The 21,749-nt window shown below is 51.6% G+C and overlaps 1 protein-coding gene across 1 annotated transcript in view; it reads right to left on the bottom strand.

The window, feature by feature from the left end:
• Positions 1-21,749, bottom strand: part of retreg3 (reticulophagy regulator family member 3) — a 66,850-nt gene that overhangs the window by 43,314 nt on the left and 1,787 nt on the right. The window contains exon 2 of the mRNA XM_063038081.1: positions 20,630-20,796. Within this exon, the coding sequence (XP_062894151.1) occupies positions 20,630-20,796 (167 nt within the window). The remainder of the gene's footprint in view (positions 1-20,629; positions 20,797-21,749) is intronic.

Consider the following 21,749-nt stretch of genomic DNA (forward strand, 5'->3'; position numbering starts at 1 on the left):
GACAATTTAAATGTCAGGCCACATTGAAAAGGTCAGAGTGTTGTAAGCATCGGGCCGGTGTTCAGCTTGCTGTTCCACGAGGTTCACTCATCCTCACTGGACTGAGGCTCGCTGATGGGCGAGGATCACTCATCCTCACTGAACTGAGGCTCGCTGACATGCGAAGTTTACTAATTTCCTCACTGGACTGAGGCTCGCTGATGGGCAAGGTTCACTCATCCTCACTGAACTGAGGCTCGCTGACGGGCGAGGTTTACGAATTTCCTCACTGGACTGAGGCTCGCTGACGGGCGAGGTTTACTAATCTCCTCACTGAACTGAGGCTCGCTGACGGGCGAGGTTTACTAATTTCCTCACTGGACTGAGGCTCGCTGATGGGTGAGGTTCACTCATCCTCACTGAACTGAGGCTCGCTGACGGGCGAGGTTTACTAATCTCCTCACTGGACTGAGGCTCGCTGATGGGCGAGGTTTACCAATCTCCTCACTGAACTGAGGCTCGCTGACGGGCGAGGTTTACTAATCTCCTCACTGAACTGAGGCTCGCTGACGGGCGAGGTTTACTAATCTCCTCACTGAACTGAGGCTCGCTGATGGGCGAGGTTCACTAATCTCCTCACTGGACTGAGGCTCGCTGACGGGCGAGGTTTACTAATCTCCTCACTGAACTGAGGCTCGCTGATGGGCGAGGTTCACTAATCTCCTCACTGGACTGAGGCTCGCTGACGGGCGAGGTTTACTAATCTCCTCACTGGACTGAGGCTCGCTGATGGGCGAGGTTTACTAATTTCCTCACTGAACTGAGGCTCGCTGATGGGCGAGGTTTACTAATTTCCTCACTGAACTGAGGCTCGCTGATGGGCGACGTTTACTAATCTCCTCACTGAACTGAGGCTCGCTGACGGGCGAGGTTTACTAATCTCCTCACTGAACTGAGGCTCGCTGATGGGCGAGGTTTACTAATCTCCTCACTGAACTGAGGCTCGCTGATGGGCGAGGTTCACTAATCTCCTCACTGGACTGAGGCTCGCTGACGGGCGAGGTTTACTAATCTCCTCACTGAACTGAGGCTCGCTGATGGGCGAGGTTTACTAATCTCCTCACTGGACTGAGGCTCGCTGATGGGTGAGGTTTACTAATCTCCTCACTGGACTGAGGCTCGCTGATGGGCGAGGTTTACTCATTCTCACTGGACTGAGGCTCGCTGACGGGCGAGGTTTACTAATCTCCTCACTGAACTGAGGCTCGCTGATGGACGAGGTTTACTAATTTCCTCACTGGACGGAGGCTCGCTGATGGGCAAGGTTTACTAATCTCCTCACTGAACTGAGGTTCGCTGACGGGCGAGGTTTACTAATTTCCTCACTGGACGGAGGCTCGCTGATGGGCGAGGTTTACTAATCTCCTCACTGAACTGAGGCTCGCTGACGAGTGAGGTTTACTAATCTCCTCACTGGACTGAGGCTCGCTGATGGGCGAGGTTCACTAATCTCCTCACTGGACTGAGGCTCGCTGATGGGCGAGGTTTACTCATTCTCACTGGACTGAGGCTCGCTGATGGGCGAGGTTCACTAATCTCCTCACTGGACTGAGGCTCGCTGATGGGCGAGGTTTACTAATCTCCTCACTGAACTGAGTCTCGCTGACGGGCGAGGTTTACTAATTTCCTCACTGGACTGAGGCTCGCTGATGGGCGAGGTTTACTAATCTCCTCACTGGACTGAGGCTCGCTGATGGGCGAGGTTTACTAATCTCCTCACGGAACTGAGTCTCGCTGACGGGCGAGGTTTACTAATTTCCTCACTGGACTGAGGCTCGCTGATGGGCGAGGTTTACTCATTCTCACTGGAGTGAGGCTCGCTGACGGGCGAGGTTCACTAATCTCCTCACTGGACTGAGGATCGCTGACGTGCGAGGTTTACTAATCTCCTCACTGAATTGAGGCTCGCTGATGGGTGAGGTTTACTAATCTCCTCACTGAACTGAGGCTCGCTGATGGGCAAGGTTTACTCATTTCCTCACTGAACTGAGGCTCGCTGACGGGCAAGGTTCACTAATTTCCTCACTGAACTGAGGCTCGCTGACGGGCGAGGTTCACTAATCTCCTCACTGGACAGGCTCGCTGACGGGCGAGGTTTACTAATCTCCTCACTGGACTGAGGCTCGCTGACGGGCGAGGTTTACTAATCTCCTCACTGGACTGAGGCTCGCTGATAGGCGAGGTTTACTCATTCTCACTGGACTGAGGCTCGCTGATGGGCGAGGTTCACTCATCCTCACTGAACTGAGTCTCGCTGACGGGCGAGGTTTACTAATTTCCTCACTGAACTGAGGCTCGCTGATGGGCGAGGTTTACTAATTTCCTCACTGGACTGAGGGTCGCTGACGGGCGAGGTTTACTAATCTCCTCACTGAACTGAGGCTCGCTGACGGGCGAGGTTTACTAATCTCCTCACTGAACTGAGGCTCGCTGACGGGCGAGGTTTACTAATTTCCTCACTGGACTGAGGCTCGCTGATGGGCGAGGTTCACTAATTTCCTCACTGGACTGAGGCTCGCTGATGGGCGAGGTTCACTAATCTCCTCACTGGACTGAGGCTCGCTGATGGGCGAGGTTTACTAATCTCCTCACTGAACTGAGGCTCGCTGATGGGCGAGGTTTACTAATCTCCTCACTGAACTGAGGCTCACTGACGGGCGAGGTTTACTAATTTCCTCACTGGACTGAGGCTCGCTGATGGGCGAGGTTCACTAATCTCCTCACTGAACTGAGGCTCGCTGATGGGTGAGGTTCACTAATCTCCTCACTGAACTGAGGCTCGCTGATGGGCGAGGTTCACTAATCTCCTCACTGGACTGAGGCTCGCTGATGGGCGAGGTTTACTAATTTCCTCACTGAACTGAGGCTCTCTGACGGGCGAGGTTCACTAATCTCCTCACTGGACAGGCTCGCTGACGGGCGAGGTTTACTAATCTCCTCACTGGACTGAGGCTCGCTGACGGGCGAGGTTTACTAATCTCCTCACTGGACTGAGGCTCGCTGATAGGCGAGGTTTACTCATTCTCACTGGACTGAGGCTCGCTGATGGGCGAGGTTCACTCATCCTCACTGAACTGAGTCTCGCTGACGGGCGAGGTTTACTAATTTCCTCACTGAACTGAGGCTCGCTGATGGGCGAGGTTTACTAATTTCCTCACTGGACTGAGGGTCGCTGACGGGCGAGGTTTACTAATCTCCTCACTGAACTGAGGCTCGCTGACGGGCGAGGTTTACTAATCTCCTCACTGAACTGAGGCTCGCTGACGGGCGAGGTTTACTAATTTCCTCACTGGACTGAGTCTCGCTGATGGGCGAGGTTCACTAATTTCCTCACTGGACTGAGGCTCGCTGATGGGCGAGGTTCACTAATCTCCTCACTGTACTGAGGCTCGCTGATGGGCGAGGTTTACTAATCTCCTCACTGAACTGAGGCTCGCTGATGGGCGAGGTTTACTAATCTCCTCACTGAACTGAGGCTCACTGACGGGCGAGGTTTACTAATTTCCTCACTGGACTGAGGCTCGCTGATGGGCGAGGTTCACTAATCTCCTCACTGAACTGAGGCTCGCTGATGGGTGAGGTTCACTAATCTCCTCACTGAACTGAGGCTCGCTGATGGGCGAGGTTCACTAATCTCCTCACTGGACTGAGGCTCGCTGATGGGCGAGGTTTACTAATTTCCTCACTGAACTGAGGCTCTCTGACGGGCGAGGTTCACTAATCTCCTCACTGGACTGAGGCTCGCTGACGGGCGAGGTTCACTAATCTCCTCACTGGACTGAGGCTCGCTGACGGGCGAGGTTTACTAATCTCCTCACTGAACTGAGGCTCGCTGATGGGCGAGCTTTACTAATCTCCTCACTGGACTGAGGCTCGCTGATGGGTGAGGTTTACTAATCTCCTCACTGGACTGAGGCTTGCTGATGGGCGAGGTTTACTCATTCTCACTGGACTGAGGCTCGCTGATGGGCGAGGTTTACTAATCTCCTCACTGGACTGAGGCTCGCTGATGGGTGAGGTTTACTAATCTCCTCACTGAACTGAGGCTCGCTGATGGACGAGGTTTACTAATTTCCTCACTGGACGGAGGCTCGCTGATGGGCGAGGTTTACTAATCTCCTCACTGAACTGAGGCTCACTGATGGGCGAGGTTTACTAATCTCCTCACTGAACTGAGGCTCGCTGACGGGCGAGGTTTACTAATCTCCTCACTGAACTGAGGCTCGCTGACGGGCGAGGTTTACTAATCTCCTCACTGAACTGAGGCTCGCTGACGGGCGAGGTTTACTAATTTCCTCACTGGACTGAGGCTCGCTGATGGGCGAGGTTCACTAATTTCCTCACTGGACTGAGGCTCGCTGATGGGCGAGGTTCACTAATCTCCTCACTGGACTGAGGCTCGCTGATGGGCGAGGTTTACTAATCTCCTCACTGAACTGAGGCTCGCTGATGGGCGAGGTTTACTAATCTCCTCACTGAACTGAGGCTCACTGACGGGCGAGGTTTACTAATTTCCTCACTGGACTGAGGCTCGCTGATGGGCGAGGTTTACTAATCTCCTCACTGAACTGAGGCTCGCTGATGGGCGAGGTTCACTAATCTCCTCACTGGACTGAGGCTCGCTGATGGGCGAGGTTTACTCATTCTCACTGGACTGAGGCTCGCTGACGGGCGAGGTTCACTAATCTCCTCACTGGACTGAGGATCGCTGACGGGCGAGGTTTACTAATTTCCTCACTGAACTGAGGCTCGCTGATGGGTGAGGTTTACTAATCTCCTCACTGAACTGAGGCTCGCTGATGGGCGAGGTTTACTCATTTCCTCACTGAACTGAGGCTTGCTGACGGGCGAGGTTCACTAATTTCCTCACTGAACTGAGGCTCGCTGATGGGCGAGGTTCACTAATCTCCTCACTGAACTGAGGCTCGCTGACGGGCGAGGTTCACTAATCTCCTCACTGGACTGAGGCTCGCTGACGGGCGAGGTTTACTAATCTCCTCACTGGACTGAGGCTCGCTGACAGGCGAGGTTTACTAATCTCCTCACTGGACTGAGGCTCGCTGATAGTCGAGGTTTACTCATTCTCACTGGACTGAGGCTCGCTGATGGGCGAGGTTTACTAATCTCCTCACTGGACTGAGGCTCGCTGATGGGCGAGGTTTACTCATTCTCACTGGACTGAGGCTCGCTGACGGGCGAGGTTTACTAATTTCCTCACTGGACTGAGGCTCGCTGATGGGCGAGGTTTACTAATCTCCTCACTGGACTGAGGCTCGCTGATGGGCGAGGTTTACTAATCTCCTCACTGAACTGAGTCTCGCTGACGGGCGAGGTTTACTAATTTCCTCACTGGACTGAGGCTCACTGACGGGCGAGGTTCACTAATCTCCTCACTGGACTGAGGATCGCTGACGGGCGAGGTTTACTAATTTCCTCACTGAACTGAGGCTCGCTGATGGGTGAGGTTTACTAATCTCCTCACTGAACTGAGGCTCGCTGATGGGCGAGGTTTACTCATTTCCTCACTGAACTGAGGCTCGCTGACGGGCGAGGTTTACTAATTTCCTCACTGAACTGAGGCTCGCTGACGGGCGAGGTTCACTAACCTCCTCACTGAACTGAGGCTCGCTGACGGGCGAGGTTCACTAATCTCCTCACTGGACTGAGGCTCGCTGACGGGCGAGGTTTACTAATCTCCTCACTGGACTGAGGCTCGCTGACAGGCGAGGTTTACTAATCTCCTCACTGGACTGAGGCTCGCAGATAGGCGAGGTTTACTCATTCTCACTGGACTGAGGCTCGCTGATGGGCGAGGTTTACTAATCTCCTCACTGGACTGAGGCTCGCTGATGGGTGAGGTTTACTAATCTCCTCACTGAACTGAGGCTCGCTGATGGACGAGGTTTACTAATTTCCTCACTGGACTGAGGCTCGCTGACGGGCGAGGTTTACTAATTTCCTCACTGAACTGAGGCTCGCTGATGGGTGAGGTTTACTCATTCTCACTGAACTGAGGCTCGCTGATGGACGAGGTTTACTAATTTCCTCACTGGACTGAGGCTCGCTGACGGGCGAGGTTTACTAATTTCCTCACTGGACTGAGGCTCGCTGATGGGTGAGGTTCACTAATCTCCTCACTGGACTGAGGATCGCTGACGTGCGAGGTTTACTAATCTCCTCACTGGACTGAGGCTCGCTGATGGGCGAGGTTTACTAATCTCCTCACTGAACTGAGGCTCACTGATGGGCGAGGTTCACTAATCTCCTCACTGGACTGAGGCTCGCTGATGGGCGAGGTTTACCAATCTCCTCACTGAACTGAGGCTCGCTGACGGGCGAGGTTTACTAATCTCCTCACTGAACTGAGACTCGCTGACGGGCGAGGTTTACTAATCTCCTCACTGAACTGAGTCTCGCTGAAGGGCGAGGTTCACTAATTTCCTCACTGAACTGAGGCTCGCTGACGGGCGAGGTTCACTAATCTCCTCACTGAACTGAGGCTCGCTGACGGGCGAGGTTCACTAATCTCCTCACTGGACTGAGGCTCGCTGACGGGCGAGGTTTACTAATCTCCTCACTGGACTGAGGCTCGCTGATAGGCGAGGTTTACTCATTCTCACTGGACTGAGGCTCGCTGACGGGCGAGGTTTACTAATTTCCTCACTGAACTGAGGCTCGCTGACGGGCGAGGTTCACTAATCTCCTCACTGAACTGAGGCTCGCTGACGGGCGAGGTTTACTAATCTCCTCACTGAACTGAGGCTCGCTGATGGGCGAGGTTTACTAATCTCCTCACTGGACTGAGGCTCGCTGATGGACGAGGTTTACTAATTTCCTCACTGGACGGAGGCTCGCTAACGGGCGAGGTTCACTAATCTCCTCACTGGACTGAGGCTCGCTGATGGGCGAGGTTTACTCATTCTCACTGGACTGAGGCTCGCTGATGGGCGAGGTTTACTAATCTCCTCACTGAACTGAGGCTCGCTGATGGGCGAGGTTTACTTATCTCCTCACTGAACTGAGTCTCGCTGACGGGCGAGGTTTACTAATTTCCTCACTGGACTGAGGCTCGCTGATGGGCGAGGTTTACTAATCTCCTCACTGGACTGAGGCTCGCTGATGGGCGAGGTTTACTAATCTCCTCACTGAACTGAGTCTCGCTGACGGGCGAGGTTTACTAATTTCCTCACTGGACTCAGGCTCGCTGATGGGCGAGGTTTACTCATTCTCACTGGACTGAGGCTCGCTGACGGGCGAGGTTCACTAATCTCCTCACTGGACTGAGGATCGCTGACGTGCGAGGTTTCCTAATCTCCTCACTGAATTGAGGCTCGCTGATGGGTGAGGTTTACTAATCTCCTCACTGAACTGAGTCTCGCTGACGGGCGAGGTTTACTAATTTCCTCACTGGACTGAGGCTCGCTGACGGGCGAGGTTCACTAATCTCCTCACTGGACTGAGGATCGCTGACGGGCGACGTTTACTAATTTCCTCACTGAACTGAGGCTCGCTGATGGGTGAGGTTTACTAATCTCCTCACTGAACTGAGGCTCGCTGATGGGCGAGGTTTACTCATTTCCTCACTGAACTGAGGCTCGCTGACGGGCGAGGTTCACTAATTTCCTCACTGAACTGAGGCTCGCTGATGGGCGAGGTTCACTAATCTCCTCACTGAACTGAGGCTCGCTGAAGGGCGAGGTTCACTAATCTCCTCACTGGACTGAGGCTCGCTGACGGGCGAGGTTCACTAATCTCCTCACTGGACTGAGGCTCGCTGACGGGCGAGGTTTACTAATCTCCTCACTGGACTGAGGCTCGCTGACGGGCGAGGTTTACTAATCTCCTCACTGGACTGAGGCTCGCTGATGGGCGAGGTTTACTAATCTCCTCACTGGACTGAGGCTCGCTGATGGGCGAGGTTTACTAATCTCCTCACTGAACTGAGGCTCGCTGAGGGCGAGGTTTACTAATTCCTCACTGGACTGAGGCTCGCTGATGGACGAGGTTTACTAATCTCCTCACTGGACTGAGGCTCGCTGATGGGCGAGGTTTACTAATCTCCTCACTGAACTGAGGCTCGCTGATGGGCGAGGTTCACTAATCTCCTCACTGGACTGAGGCTCGCTGATGGGCGAGGTTTACTAATCTCCTCACTGAACTGAGTCTCGCTGACGGGCGAGGTTTACTAATTTCCTCACTGGACTGAGGCTCGCTGATGGGCGAGGTTTACTAATCTCCTCACTGGACTTAGGCTCGCTGATGGGCGAGGTTTACTAATCTCCTCACTGAACTGAGTCTCGCTGAAGGGCGAGGTTCACTAATTTCCTCACTGAACTGAGGCTCGCTGACGGGCGAGGTTCACTAATCTCCTCACTGAACTGAGGCTCGCTGACGGGCGAGGTTTACTAATCTCCTCACTGGACTGAGGCTCGCTGACGGGCGAGGTTTACTAATCTCCTCACTGGACTGAGGCTCGCTGACGGGCGAGGTTTACTAATCTCCTCACTGAATTGAGGCTCGCTGATGGGTGAGGTTTACTAATCTCCTCACTGAACTGAGTCTCGCTGACGGGCGAGGTTTACTAATTTCCTCACTGGACTGAGGCTCGCTGACGGGCGAGGTTCACTAATCTCCTCACTGGACTGAGGATCGCTGACGGGCGACGTTTACTAATTTCCTCACTGAACTGAGGCTCGCTGATGGGTGAGGTTTACTAATCTCCTCACTGAACTGAGGCTCGCTGATGGGCGAGGTTTACTCATTTCCTCACTGAACTGAGGCTCGCTGACGGGCGAGGTTCACTAATTTCCTCACTGAACTGAGGCTCGCTGATGGGCGAGGTTCACTAATCTCCTCACTGAACTGAGGCTCGCTGACGGGCGAGGTTCACTAATCTCCTCACTGGACTGAGGCTCGCTGACGGGCGAGGTTTACTAATCTCCTCACTGGACTGAGGCTCGCTGACAGGCGAGGTTTACTAATCTCCTCACTGGACTGAGGCTCGCTGATAGTCGAGGTTTACTCATTCTCACTGGACTGAGGCTCGCTGATGGGCGAGGTTTACTAATCTCCTCACTGGACTGAGGCTCGCTGATGGGCGAGGTTTACTCATTCTCACTGGACTGAGGCTCGCTGACGGGCGAGGTTTACTAATTTCCTCTCTGGACTGAGGCTCGCTGATGGGCGAGGTTTACTAATCTCCTCACTGGACTGAGGCTCGCTGATGGGCGAGGTTTACTAATCTCCTCACTGAACTGAGTCTCGCTGACGGGCGAGGTTTACTAATTTCCTCACTGGACTGAGGCTCACTGACGGGCGAGGTTCACTAATCTCCTCACTGGACTGAGGATCGCTGACGGGCGAGGTTTACTAATTTCCTCACTGAACTGAGGCTCGCTGATGGGTGAGGTTTACTAATCTCCTCACTGAACTGAGGCTCGCTGATGGGCGAGGTTTACTCATTTCCTCACTGAACTGAGGCTCGCTGACGGTCGAGGTTTACTAATTTCCTCACTGAACTGAGGCTCGCTGACGGGCGAGGTTCACTAACCTCCTCACTGAACTGAGGCTCGCTGACGGGCGAGGTTCACTAATCTCCTCACTGGACTGAGGCTCGCTGACGGGCGAGGTTTACTAATCTCCTCACTGGACTGAGGCTCGCTGACAGGCGAGGTTTACTAATCTCCTCACTGGACTGAGGCTCGCAGATAGGCGAGGTTTACTCATTCTCACTGGACTGAGGCTCGCTGATGGGCGAGGTTTACTAATCTCCTCACTGGACTGAGGCTCGCTGATGGGTGAGGTTTACTAATCTCCTCACTGAACTGAGGCTCGCTGATGGACGAGGTTTACTAATTTCCTCACTGGACTGAGGCTCGCTGACGGGCGAGGTTTACTAATTTCCTCACTGAACTGAGGCTCACTGATGGGCGAGGTTCACTAATCTCCTCACTGGACTGAGGCTCGCTGATGGGCGAGGTTTACTAATCTCCTCACTGAACTGAGTCTCGCTGACGGGCGAGGTTTACTAATTTCCTCACTGGACTGAGGCTCGCTGATGGGCGAGGTTTACTAATCTCCTCACTGGACTTAGGCTCGCTGATGGGCGAGGTTTACTAATCTCCTCACTGAACTGAGTCTCGCTGAAGGGCGAGGTTCACTAATTTCCTCACTGAACTGAGGCTCGCTGACGGGCGAGGTTCACTAATCTCCTCACTGAACTGAGGCTCGCTGACGGGCGAGGTTCACTAATCTCCTCACTGGACTGAGGCTCGCTGACGGGCGAGGTTTACTAATCTCCTCACTGGACTGAGGCTCGCTGACGGGCGAGGTTTACTAATCTCCTCACTGGACTGAGGCTCGCTGATAGGCGAGGTTTACTCATTCTCACTGGACTGAGGCTCGCTGACGGGCGAGGTTTACTAATTTCCTCACTGAACTGAGGCTCGCTGACGGGCGAGGTTCACTAATCTCCTCACTGAACTGAGGCTCGCTGACGGGCGAGGTTTACTAATCTCCTCACTGAACTGAGGCTCGCTGATGGGCGAGGTTTACTAATCTCCTCACTGGACTGAGGCTCGCTGATGGACGAGGTTTACTAATTTCCTCACTGGACGGAGGCTCGCTAAAGGGCGAGGTTCACTAATCTCCTCACTGGACTGAGGCTCGCTGATGGGCGAGGTTTACTCATTCTCACTGGACTGAGGCTCGCTGATGGGCGAGGTTTACTAATCTCCTCACTGAACTGAGGCTCGCTGATGGGCGAGGTTTACTTATCTCCTCACTGAACTGAGGCTCGCTGAAGGACGAGGTTTACTAATTTCCTCACTGGACGGAGGCTCGCTGATGGGCGAGGTTTACTAATCTCCTCACTGAACCGAGGCTCGCTGATGGACGAGGTTTACTAATCTCCTCACTGAACTGAGGCTCGCTGATGGGCGAGGTTTACTAATTTCCTCACTGACCTGAGGCTCGCTGATGGGCGAGGTTTACTAATTTCCTCACTGGACTGAGGCTCGCTGATGGGCGAGGTTCACTAATCTCTTCACTGGACGGAGGCTCGCTGATGGGCGAGGTTTACTAATTTCCTCATTGGACTGAGGCTCGCTGATGGGTGAGGTTTACTCATCTCCTCACTGGACGGAGGCTCGCTGATGGGCGAGGTTCACTAATCTCCTCACTGGACGGAGGCGATGGACTGCAACTTTTCGTGAACTTCAGTTCTGAATGCTCTTTGCTTAGTTCAATTGTTTGCAGGTTTATTATTTTCACATCTGCCCGCTGGGGACTCCACGGACTTTTGTTACTGTGTGTTCTACAGGGTTTCTTTGTCTTTCCGGCCACCCCCGAGGAAACAAATCTCCACAAATCTCCATGTTTTATAAAGTACCTGTACGTTGATAATAAACGTACATCGGACATTGATCCATGGAGGGCACGGCTGAGACCGGACATCACGAATTCAGCTGAAGAGTCAACGGCCCCTTTGCCACCACAGATGCTGCCCGACGTGCTGAGTACCATCAGCAGTTTGTTTTTGCAACAGATTGAAGCCCCTGTACCCCCGTCGTGTTTTATGTTCAAATCACATGTAAAAAAACTGGACTGAACAAGACGGCACAGTTACAGGTCTTTCAGCCGATTTTACCACCAGACGAAATCTCTTAACATAGAAACATAGAAAATAGGTGCAGGAGTAGGCCATTCGGCCCTTCGAGCCTGCACCGCCATTTATTATGATCATGGCTGATCATCCAACTCAGAACCCCGCCCCAGCCTTCCCTCCATACCCCCTGATCCCCGTAGCCACAAGGGCCATATCTAACTCCCTCTTAAATATAGCCAATGAACTGGCCTCAACTGTTTCCTGTGGCAGAGAATTCCACAGATTCACCACTCTCTGTGTGAAGAAGTTTTTCCTCATCTCGATCCTAAAAGGCTTCCCCTTTATCCTCAAACTGTGACCCCTCGTTCTGGACTTCCCCAACATCGGGAACAATCTTCCTGCATCTTGCCTGTCCAATCCCTTTAGGATTTTATACGTTTCAATCAGATCCCCTCTCAATCTTCTAAATTCCAATGAGTACAAGCCCAGTTCATCCAGTCTTTCTTCATATGAAAGTCCTGCCATCCCAGGAATCAATCTGGTGAACCTTCTTTGTACTCCCTCTATGGCAAAGATGTCTTTCCTCAGATTAGGGGACCAAAACTGCACACAATACTCCAGGTGTGGTCTCACCAAGGCCGTGTACAACTGCAGTAGTACCTCCCTGCTCCTGTCCAAATCTCTTCTGTCTGTCCGTGGTCCCTCTCCCTCCATCTGATAAAGTACGTCAAAGGGTTAACACTTCGTTAAACAATAGCAACCTGTTTTTCTGAAAGAAATCCCTGATGATCCACAGATCTGCTAATTTTGTTACTCAATGCTGAGCAATATTTCTTCTTGAAGGTAGCTAGCTGGGGTTTCAGGATGCTTTCCTCTTTCTGCACGCATGCATAGAGATAGGACAACTCCAGCCTTTTTTTTGTATTAGGCCATTATGCTGTCAAGCAATAGATAAGTCTGACTCCAGCTTGGTTTGTGTGGGGGTATCTGAACACTATATCTCTTCTGTAAGGGGAATTGTGGGTTAGTTGGTGGAGACTGTTCCTGTTTGAGCAATTAACTGAGTAAGCCCTGGGAGGTTTGAATAAAGAGTTTGTATGAGTGACTTTATCCGGATTCGAATTCCACACATTCCCTGTAGTGACCAAACCAATCTTGGTCTGTCTCCCTGTACAGAGACCAAACCATACCTCTCCTGTCTGCACATGGTCCATTCCCTGTACATCCAGCTGTCTATCTAAAGTCCTTAAACACCGTTATTGTGTCCACCTTACTATTGAGATTTGCTTGTCACAAGAGCAGGAATGTCTTCCAGGGTTCAGATGTTTCAAGAGGGATAAGGATTAGAGGAAGGAATGGCGCTGCTAATCAGGGGCAGTATCATGGCTGTAGAAAGGTAGGATGTCGTGGAGGGATTGGTTGCCGAGTCTGTGTGTGGAAGTGAGACACATGAATCAACCCGGGATCAATAAAGTATGACTACAAAGGAGTTTATTACTCTGCAGCGAGAATTCTGTAGACCCCCTGCATGTACACACACACAAATCAAGAGCAAGTAAGCAGGCAGATTTTAAAAAGGTGCACAAATAACAGGGCTGTCATCATGAGTGACTGCGTCAGCCCCTCAGTGGAACGGTTTAGATGGGGCCGAACCTCCCAGGTGCCAGGGTCCAGGGCGTTTCTGATCACATCCTGAAGTGGGAAGGAGAACAGCCAGAGGTCGTGGTACATATTGGTACCAACAACATAGGCAGGAAAAGGGAGGAGGTCCTGAAAACAGTCTACAGGGAGTTAGGAAGGAAGTTGAGAAGCAGGACCCCAAAGGTAGTAATCTCGGGATTAGTCTATGCCACGTGACAGTGAGTATAGGAATAGAGTGAGGTGGAGGATAAATGTGCGGCTGAGGGATTGGAGCAGGAGGCAGGGATTAAGATTTCTGGACCATTGGGACCTCTTTTGGGGCAGGTGTGACCTGTACAAAAAGGACAGGTTGCACTTGAATCCCAGGGGGACCAATATCCTGGCAGGGAGGTTTACTAAGGCTATTGGGGAGAGTTTAAACTAGAATTGCTGGGGGATGGGAACCAAACTGAAGAGACGGAGGAAGGGGCAGTTAGCTCACAAATAGAGAAAGCTTGCAGACAGTGCGAGAGGGAGGATAGGCAGGTGATAGAGAAGGGATATGTTCAGACTGAAGCTTTGAGATGTGTCTAGTTTAATGCAAGGAGTATCATGAACAAAGCGGATGAGCTTAGAGCGTGGATCAGTACTTGGAGCTATGATGTTGTGGCCATTACAGCGACTTGGATGACACAGGGGCAGGAATGGTTACTCAGAGTGTCAGGCTTTAGATGTTTCAGAAAGGACAGGGAGGGAGGCATAAGAGGTGGGGGCATGACACTTGATCAGAGATGATGTCACGGCTGCAGAAAAGGAGGAAGTCATGGAGGGATTGTCTACTGAGTCTCTGTGGGTGGAGGTTAGGAACAGGAAGGGGTCAATAACTCTACTGGGTGTTTTTTATAGACCACCCAATAGTAACAGGGACATTGAGGAGCAGATAGGGAGACAGATTCTGGAAAGGTGTAATAATAACAGGGTTGTCGTAGTGGAAGATTTTAATTTCCCCAATATTGATTGGCATCTCCCTACAATGAGGGGTTCAGATGGGGTGGAGTTTGTTAAGTGTGTTCAGGAAGGTTTCCTGACACAAGATGTAGATAAGCCTACAAGAGGAGAGGCTGTACTTGATCTGATATTGGGAAATGAACCTGGTCAGGCGTCAGGTCTCTCAGTGGGAGTGCATTTTGGAGATGGTGATCACAATTCTATCTCCTTTACCATAGCATTGGAGAGGGATAGGAACAGACAAGTTAGGGAAATATGGGGCTATCAGGCAGGAACTTGGAAGCATAAATTGGGAACAGATGTTCTCAGGAAAACATACGGAAGAAATGTGGCAAATGTTCAGGGGATATTTGCGTGGCGTTCTGCACAGGTACATTCCAATGAGACAGGGAAAGGATGGTAGGGTACAGGAACTGTGGTGTACAAAGGCTGTTGAAAATCTAGTCAAGAAGTAAAGAAAAGCTTACAAAAGATTCAAATAACGAGGTAATGATAGAGATCTAGAAGATTATAAGGCCAGCAGGAAGGAGCTTAAGAATGAAATTAGGAGAGCCAGAAGGGGCCATGAGAAGGCCTTGGCGAGCAGGATTAAAGAAAACCCCAAGGCATTCTCCAAGTATGTGAAGAGCAAGAGGATAAGATGTGAGAGAATAGGACCTATCAAGTGTGACAGTGGGAAAGTGTGTATGGAACAAGAGGAGAGAGCAGAGATACTTAATGAATACTTTGCTTCAGTATTCACTACGGAAAAGGATCTTGGCGATTGTAGGGATGACTTACAGCGGACTGAAAAGCTTGAGCATGTAGATATTAAGTAAGAGGATGTGCTGGAGATTTTGGAAAGCACCAAATTGGATGAGTCACCGGGACTGGATGAGATGTACCCCAGGCTACTGTGGGGGGCAAGGGAGGAGATTGCTGAGCCTCTGGCGATGATCTTTGCATCATCAATGGGGACAGGAGAGGTTCCAGAGGACTGGAAGGTTGCGGATGTTGCTCCATTATTCAAGAAAGGGAGTAGGGATAGCCCAGGAAATTATAGATCAGTGAGTCTTACTTCAGTGGTTGGTAGGTTGATGGAGAAGATCCTGAGAGGCAGGATTTATGAACATTTGGAGAGGTATAATATGATTAGGAAAAGTCAGCATGGCTTTGTCAAAGGCAGGTCGTGCCTTGCGAGCTTGATTGAATTTTTTGAGGATGCGCCTGAACACACTGATGAAGGAAGAGCTGTAGATGTAGTGTATATGGATTTCAGCAAGGCATTTGACAAGGTACCCCATACAAGGCTTATTGAGAAAGTAAGGAGGCATGGGATCCAAGGGGACCTTGCTTTGTGGATCCAGAATTGGCTTGCCCACAGAAGGCAAAGAGTGGTTGTAGACGGGTCATATTCTGCATGGAGGTCGGTGACCAGTGGAGTGCCTCAGGGATCTGTTCTGGGACCCCTTCTCTTCATGATTTTTATAAATGACCTGGATGAGGAAGTGGAGGGATGGGTTAGTAAGTTTGCTGATGACACAAAGGTTGGAGGTGTTGTGGATAGTTTGGAGGGCCGTCAGAGGTTACAGCGGGACATTGATAGGATGCAAAACTGGGCTGAGAAGTGGCAGATGGAGTTCAACCCAGATAAGTGTGAGGTGGCTCATTTTGGTAGGTCAAATATGATGGCAGAATATAGTATTAATGGTAAGACACTTGGCATTGTGGAGGATCAGAGGGATCTTGGGGTCTAAGTCCAGAGGACACTCAAAGCTGCTGTGCAGGTTGACTGTGTGGTTTAGAAGACATACAGTTCATTGGTTTTCATCAACTGTGAGATTGAGTTTAAGAGCCAAGAGGTAATGTTGCAACTTTATAGGACCCTGGTCAGACCCCACTTGGAGTACTGTGCTCAGTTCTGGTCACCTCACTACAGGAAGGATGTGGAAACCATAGAAAGGGTGCAGAGGAGATTTACAAGGATGTTGCCTGGATTGGGGAGCATGCCTTATGAGAATAGGTTGAGTGAACTCGGCCTTTTCTCCTTGGAGTGACGGAGGATGAGAGGTGAGCTGATAGAGGTATATAAGATGATGAGAGGCATTGATCGTGTGGATAGTTAGAAGCTTTTTCCCAAGGCTGAAATGGCTAGCACGAGAGGGCACAGTTTTAAGGTGCTTGGAACTAGGTACAGAGGAGATGTCAGGGGTAAGTTTTTCTTTAAAAACACAGAGAGTGGTGAGTGCGTGGAATGGGCTGCCGGTGATGGTGATGGAGACGAATACGATAGGGTCTTTTAGGAGACTCCTGGATGGGTACATGGAGCTCAGAAATTACAGGGCTATGGGTAACCGTAGGTAATTTCTGAAGTAAGTACATGTTCGGTACAGCATTGTGGGCCGAAGGGCCTGTATTGTGCTGTAGGTTTTCTATGTGTCCATCAAGGATTCCTGAACAGAGGCCACACCGGATCAATGCTTGGTCATGAACCTGGTGAGGTGACAGATCTGTCTCGGGCGACCATTTCAGGGTTAGCAACCGCAATGAGAGTAGCAGAACTTAGTGGAGCAGAATTGGATCGTATGTCCTGCTGGGTCCGCTACAACAGTTAGTTTCCCTCTCAACCGCCTTCTCCTGGCTTCTCCCCATACAACAGCGACTCCCGCGAAACACCACTGGTCACCGGCCGCCACCCAGAAAACTCCCCGTTTCTTCCCACTCTTAGCCTTGTGCCAGTCAGCCAATCTTCCACCCACGCCAGTACGCCCTTCCTGTCATACCACAGGCTCTTAACTTGTTACGTCCAGCACTTTGTCAAGGGCCTTCTGAAAATCCAAGTGCACAACATCAACCAATTCTCTTTTGTCTTATCCTGCTTGTTATTTCCTCAAAGAATTCCAACGGATTTGTTAGGCAAGGTTTTCCCTTGAGGAAACCATGCTGACTACGGCCGATTTTATCATGCGTCTCCAAGTACCCCAAGGCCACACCCTCAACAGTTGACTCCAACAAAGTGCTAGGGTACGCCCTCCCTGAGCAATGCTATGGTATCTGGCCTGGTGAACCCCCCCAGTATCACGTCTAAAATACTGGAATCCCTGCACACTGAGCTGCCACTGCATCAGAAGTCCTTGTGCCTACACTCTGTTCCCGGACTGTTTGTGGGGGAACCCACCTCCCCCACAACCCGCATCCCGGAGCAGGGTACATCACGTCTGCGCCAGGACCACCAGACCCAGAAACTTTCTACTTTCCCCAAGCAGGAAGACTGATCAACACCTTCACCCGCTAACCACACCGCTAACCACTGCTCCTTCGTCGTTTCCTGTCAGAGTCACCTTATCTACAGCATCGCTCTACAGACATCCAATCAATGTATATATTTATCAATATATTCCCACACTATTTCCATTTACTGCGTTCTTTACCTTATTGTGCTTACTTTTGAAAGGCATCGTATCCAGAGTAACAATTAGTTTGCGCTCCCGTACATTCGAGTCTGGGAAATGACATTAATCAGTCTTGAACCTCATCCACGCCCTAAGGTTATTGGGGTCTCCCTACCTTCTGTCAGAGTCGAAGCCTCCAGAAGACACGGTACATCATTAAAGACCTCTCACACCCTCTCCATGAACTGTTTGTTCTTCTGCCATCAGGCAAACGCTACAGGAGCATCAAAACTAAAACCACAAGGCTACTAAACAGCTTCCTCCCACAGGCAGTCAGACTGCTAAATAGCTGCTCCATCTGACTCTGCTTTGGACACTTTTAACTTGCACTGGACACTTACAATCGAGTTTAACTGACATGTGGCTGTTGTGTTTTACTATTTATTGTTATGTTTATTATTTAGTGTTGTGTTTGTTATGTTATGACTGCACTGCCCCTGGGAAACGCTGTCTCATTCTGCCCTGCAGAGCTGATGTACGGTTAGAATGACAAAGTTTTTTGAGTCTCGAATCTTTGAATTGAAGGTCACCTGACTTCTTCGCACAGAAATAAACACAATGTTAGTCCCACCCGTCCAACTTTCAGTTCCCATCATCGGCTGACTGTCTCCTTTGCTCACAACTCAAGGCCTCCAGTCGAAGCGTCAATCTTATCAAACACTTCTCCGCACTGTCTCGTACCTTTAACCACATCCTTCTTTCATGCACGACGAGCAGAAATGCACAGAGAATCGCAAGCCCCACCTTGCCAACACTGCAACACCTCAGTGCCTCAGGGAATGAAGACAAGCCTGCCGCACACTTCCTTCATCCCATCCTCTCCCCTGCGTGGGCACATCTGTACCACAGCCTCCGCTCTGTGGCACTCCCCACAACCCTGTCAGTGTGGGTGCGTCCCAGGAGCACTCTCCAAGCTGATCTAGATTCATAGAAAACAGGTGCAGGAGTAGGCCATTCGGCCCTTCGAGCCTGCACCGCCATTTATTATGATCATGGCTGATCATCCAACTCAGAACCCTGTACCAGCCTTCCCTCCATACCCCCTGACCCCTGTAGCCACAAGGGCCATATCTAACTCCCTCTTAAACATAGCCAATGAACTGGCCTCAACTGTTTCCTGTGGCAGAGAATTCCACAGATTCACCACTCTCTGTGTGAAGAAGTTTTTCCTAATCTCGGTCCTAAAAGGCTTCCCCTCTATCCTCAAACTGTGACCCCTCGTTCTGGACTTCCCCAACATCGGGAACAATCTTCCTGCATCTAGCCTGTCCAATCCCTTTAGGATTTTATACATTTCAATCAGATCCCCCCTCAATCTTCTAAATTCCAATGAGTATAAGCCTAGTTCATCCAGTCTTTCATCATATGAAAGTCCTGCCATCCCAGGAATGGATGCTTCTGCTGACACCTGAAGACAACCACTGGTTTTGGTCTCCTCACCACCTAAATTCTGATCCAAATTTTTAAAATACAGGACCAACAACAGTGGACGCAGCACCAATTCCTGTGGCACATCACTGGTTACTGGCCTCCAGTCTGGGGGGGGGGGGGCGGGGGGAGGAACACACATTCTGTACCCCTCTCCTGAACTAGACTAAATAAGCTCACCAAAAAGGCTGGGTCTGTCCTTGGCTACCACAACCCAGACTCTTTTGAGTTGGTGGAGAGCAGGTCACTAAAGAAATGTTTATCAGTTATGGGCAATCAGGCACATCCTCTCCATGACCTACTGAAAAGGAAGCAGAGCACCCTTTCGAAGAGACTCGTTCTGCTCCGCTGTCACAAAGATCGTGACAGAAAATCTTTCCTACCAAATGGAATAACCATCTACAACAGCTCATCATCGTACAACAGTCCGCTTTGTTACTGCACATCGGTAAATTACTGTTTATTTTACTAGTGTACTTTATCATTCGTTAAGCCTGCACACTGCTAAGTGTGTTTTTAAACACTGCTCCTGTAACGAAAGAATTTCCCACTGGGGATCAATGAAGTGTTATTAACTAACACATTACAGAACAGTACAGGCCCTTCGGCCCACAATGTTGTACCACCCCATTAATCTACTCCAAGATCAACCCAACCCTTCCCCTCCACATCGCCCTCTATTTTTCCATCGTCCGTGTGCCCAGCTCACAGAGTTCCTTAAATCTCCCTGATGCATCTATCTGTCTCTATCACCAAATTCCAGCAAACACCACTCTGTGCGAGGGGGAGGAAAAACACCTAACTCTCGTTATCCACCCCCCCATTCGATCCTCCAATCACCTTAAAATGATAAACAACACACACAAAATGCTGGAGGAACTCAGCAGGTCAGGCAGTATCCAGGGAAATGAACAGACAGTCAACGTCTCCGGCCGAGACGCTTCTTCAGGACTGAGAAGGAAGGGGGAAGACTCCAGAATGAAAAAGGTTGGGTGGGGTGGAGGGGAAAGAGGCTGGCTGGAAGGTGATAGGTGAAGCTAGGTGGGTGGGAAAGGTCAAGGGCTGGAGATAGGAGAAGGGCGGTGGATCATTGTAAGAGGGTAAGGAGCAGAGGACCCAGGTGAGAAGAGGAAAAAGGTCAAAGTGGGTAAAGATTACGTCTGAGCCGTTGTCGCTCTGGGTGGGGGGGGAAGGTCTCTGGTTGCCCACTCTTATCATCTCTTACACCTCTGTCAAGTCACTTCTCATCCTCCTGTGCTCCAAAGAGGAAAATCACCAGCTTCGCTCAATCTAACATCACAAGACAAAAACCTTCTAAGTGTGGACAAGCCACGAAACATGACTTACTAACATCCACAGCCGATGACTTAGCAACTGCCATTCAACACATATACCACCAAATGAACAACATTACTCTGCACCAAGCTGCACAACACAGAACGTGGAGAACACAAAGCAATATTACCACAAATAAAGGAATCAGGTTAATCTGGCTTACCAGCACGATCCGTTTTCTTAAAAAACATCAGTTCCATTGTACTGAACCGAAGGCTGCGAGATCGCAGCCCAGGCCAAATTCTGCCCTTCCAGGCGTCCACACACACGATCACTATCAGACCGAAGGCGACCAGGAACACCAGCCTCAGCGAGGTTAACGCAAGAAACCTGCCACAGAACGGAGAACGTCGGCACACTGACGAACACCGTCAACCGCTGACAAACTCCCCTTCCCCTGCTAGCGGGGTGAGGGGAGGGAGGGCAGAGCAGGGAGGGGGGAGCGGGAGACAGAGGGGGATGGAGACGGGGAGCGGAGAGAGGGGACATGGGGAGGGGAGGGGACGGAGGGGGGACAGAGGAAGATGGAGATGAGGAGCGGGGAGGGAGAGATAAGGGGAGGGGGATGGATGGACGGGGGAGGGGATGGGAGGAGGGGGAAGGGGGAGAGGGGGAAGGGGGAGAGGGGGAAGGGGGAGGGGGGAGGGGGGGAGGGGGGAGAGGGGGAAGGGGGAGAGGGGGAAGGGGGAGAGGGGGAAGGGGGAGAGGGGGAAGGGGGAGAGGGGGAAGGGGGAGAGGGGGAAGGGGGAGAGGGGGAAGGGGGAGAGGGGGAAGGGGGAGAGGGGGAAGGGGAAGAGGGGGAAGGGGAAGAGGGGGAAGGGGAAGAGGGGGAAGGGGAAGAGGGGGAAGGGGAAGAGGGGGAAGGGGAGAGGGGGGAGAGGGGGATGGGGAGAGGGGGAAGGGGAGAGGGGAAGGGGAGAGGGGAAGGGGAGAGGGGAAGGGGAGAGGGGAAGGGGACAGGGGGGGAGGGGGGAGAGGGGGGAGGGGGACAGAGGGGGGGGACAGAGAGGGAGGGGGAGGGGGGATGGAGATGAGGAGCGGGGAGGGGAAGAGAAGGGGAGGGGGAGGAGGGGACAGAGGGAGATGGAGATGAGGAGTGGGGAGGGGGAGATAAGGAGAGGGGGATGGATGGACAGGGGACGGAGGGGGGAGGGGATGGGAGAGGGGGAGGGGGGAGAGGGGAAAGAGGGAGATGGAGATGAGGAGCGGGGAGGGGGAGAGAAGGGGAGGGGGATGGATGGACTTGGGGACGGAGGGGGGAGGAGATGGGAAAGGGGGAGAGG

The sequence above is a fragment of the Mobula hypostoma genome, chromosome X1 (genome assembly GCF_963921235.1).
Source record: "Mobula hypostoma chromosome X1, sMobHyp1.1, whole genome shotgun sequence".
NCBI lineage: Eukaryota > Metazoa > Chordata > Chondrichthyes > Myliobatiformes > Myliobatidae > Mobula > Mobula hypostoma.